At 35.5% G+C, this 3,004-nt stretch overlaps 1 protein-coding gene across 1 annotated transcript in view; it reads right to left on the bottom strand.

Moving 5' to 3' along the window:
• Positions 1 to 2,760, bottom strand: part of LOC104280364 (diphthine--ammonia ligase-like) — a gene marked incomplete at its 5' end in the record, with an annotated part of 8,999 nt that extends 6,239 nt beyond the window's left edge. Inside the window, 2 exon segments of the mRNA XM_009877991.1 lie at positions 155 to 348; positions 2,666 to 2,760. Of these exon segments, the coding sequence (XP_009876293.1) occupies positions 155 to 348; positions 2,666 to 2,760 (289 nt within the window).
• Between the last annotated feature and the right edge of the window lie 244 nt (positions 2,761 to 3,004).

Raw genomic sequence — 3,004 nt, 5'->3', positions numbered from 1 at the left:
AGCAGGAATAAAAGAAATTTTAGAAACAAAATTTGTAAGAGTATTTTTTTTTTCTCAAACGTTTCCTTAAATACCTAAGTGGATCATTTACTTAAATTCATACATACATTAAGCAATATATTTGTCCCCATTTAATTATTTTCATTCTTCATACCTTAACAAGCTTCATGAGGTGGTAAAGGTCTTCAACCTCATCTTCCTGACACGTGGTGTACACTCTTCTGGTGTTTACACTGGTACCCTTTATGAAACCACGATAGAGTGGCAAATCCAGTGCCTCAGCATACAGGTCAATGGCGTGGTGTCCTACTGTCTGATACATATAGCTGTCCAATTCATCAGTCTGCCCTGCCATAATTAAGAAACAATTGTATTAGGTACATTATTTCAACAATTACAGGTTATCACAACAATACAAAGCACAGAGAGAAAGCTAAATGTTAGTATTTTTCAATTTACAAACAGATGTTTGGTGACAAGCCCTCTATAAACATGGAAAGAAAAAAATATAAATAGATTTCTCCACCCGACAGGTGCCTATCTGAAAATTGTGATGTCTATTTCTTCCTCAGTATTCCTCCCTGCTTCATCCAGAAATCTTGTAACAGTCTAATTCTGTTCTTATTTTTGTGGTAATTTTAACAGAAGCACAGTTCAGAGGCACAAACTCAGATGCTTTTCATCATCCTTGAAGCAAATTCGGAATGCACTGAGAATCAGAAATAGGTTGTCAAAATTTCTAAAGGCTTTACTGTTAAAATGGTTATCGTGGTCATCAAGAAAGAGAAGGAGGTTATTTCTGCTTACGTAGAGTAAAAGTAGATCAGTATAATGTTCTGACATTGCTTAACATACAGAAAGAACAGGAGAACTGTTAATATGCAGAGCCTTTTTACCTTCACTCTTTTTAAAAAACAAGGTCAAAATGAAATCAAATCTTTGCCACTATTTCTTTTACCAGAAGAAAAAATTAACTGCATTTTCTTACAAGCAGTTTGTAGCTAGCAAATAAGAAAAACTCAGCTAAAATGCAGACATTGTAGATTAGAAAAGACTCTCAAAGTACAAAACAAACCGCTGACATATAAAATCTTTCAGATAAATTTTCAAAGAAATCAATAAAGCAATGCACCATTATTGATGAAACCTCCATTTTATCTATTAAAAGCGACCACTGTTCACTACTTCAATGTTAATTTGTAACACTGGAACTTGTCTTAATTTACACAGACATATCAAGCACCTCTGCTGTATATCTGTATAGCAAATCCTCAAAATAAAAGTCTGCAACACTGAGCAAGATAACTAATTTCTGATGTAACAATTAGGTCACGTCACATCTGATGCTATATAATAGGGATGCTTTTGCTCTAAATAAGCAAATCTAAGCTCATAATCACAACCAACCTAGGCCAGAAGAGTTGATTCAAAAGAAAACTCAGTGTTTTTCAACATAGATGAATATGACAAGGTCTTTAAACTGATATTCAGTTCAGAATACACAGTTTCTTTATTAATTGAGACTCTCTAGGCAACAGCGGTACAAGATAAAATAAAATGAATGGCACAGAATCTGCTGTTGCCTGAAGCACCTCAATTAACTTTCCACAAAATTTCCAACTACACACTTAAAGAGAGCATTTTATGATTTTAATGACAATATTCTACATTTCTGATGTGGATAAATTAGTTGAAAGACAACATATTTCAACAAGATTAGAGCTGATTATGTCCTAGCTACCCAGAAAATAAATTGTTCCTCTGCTCCCTATCATTTGCCAGTTCCGTCCGTGACTCGTGTGACAGCAGCTCCCTTTTGTCTTCACTTGCTGCATATCATCCTACCATACAGTTACCAGATATCGTACTCAATTGTTTAACATATGTTGAACAGTTAACCCACATGAACACACTCCAGCATTCTCCCCTACCAATTGGGAAGCAACTCACTTCCTTTTCAAGTCTCACTTCGGGTTCAATTTCCACTCCAGTCCAACGCAGAAGGACTCAGCTCGCCTTCTCACCTCACCACTGACTTAAGACTGCCTGAGCTTCTTCCATTCTCTTTTACCAAATAAGCCTAAACGCAGCCTGAGAGGAACTGACTGGAAAACTATTTCAAGCTAAAAGGAAAGAAAAAGTCATGAAAAAAGCATACAAGGTCAATTCCAACCCAGATCAGTTCCTCAACTCAGTTCACAAATGCTGGGCTAGAATAATGGAAGAAGATGTACAAGGCTAAAAACAAATGAGCCGCAGCAAAACTGTGTAATTTTGGCAGCCAGAACAGTTTATGTCAGTTTAAAGCATTTCTAGAAATGCAGTATTTCATTTGATGATACCCTCTACCACCTTGTACTATTTGTGCTACTGAAGTCACACAATCCCTTTGTTTATTACCAGGAATATTCGTATTCTCCCTTTTTCAAAATACATAAGCCTTTCTTTTCCCCATCCTCGTTTTTTTTCCCCCTTTGAGGAAAAACACATTTAATATAACTCTGCAACATTTTCTTTTTCTACCTCTTTTTAATATTTCTAGATTGCCCTTCAACATACAAAACTATATAAAAACACACAAAGGAACTTAATTCAGTCACAGATGGGCTTTAATTGTTTCTTATATATAAAAAAAACCCTCCCGTAAGAAATGTGGCTTTCATACCTGTGTTTTCAGCAGGTCTTAAATTGGCTAGAGCAACAATCTGATGCCCAGCAGCAACGCACTGCATCATATTATAACAGCTGTCCTTCCCACCACTGTAAGAAAAAGAAAATAGTGGCAATTAAGAGTACTAATAAAAGTTTTAGCCCCTTAAGATTTTTGACTAACTAGTTAAATATTAGTATCACCAGAGCTTGTTAAATTTTTGAAATTCAAATAAAGGCTGCGAAATATTAGCAGTAGGAAACGGATAATTTAATGATACAATATTTACTACATATGTGTAGCACCTACTACATACAGTGTCCCTAAAGCACATCTCCTGCTCTGTATCACACT

Source organism: Apaloderma vittatum, unplaced genomic scaffold (genome assembly GCF_000703405.1).
Source record: "Apaloderma vittatum isolate BGI_N311 unplaced genomic scaffold, ASM70340v1 scaffold7011, whole genome shotgun sequence".
Lineage (NCBI taxonomy): Eukaryota > Metazoa > Chordata > Aves > Trogoniformes > Trogonidae > Apaloderma > Apaloderma vittatum.
Note: the sequence above shows the minus strand (reverse complement) of the source record. Positions and strands in the feature narration are given on the sequence as shown.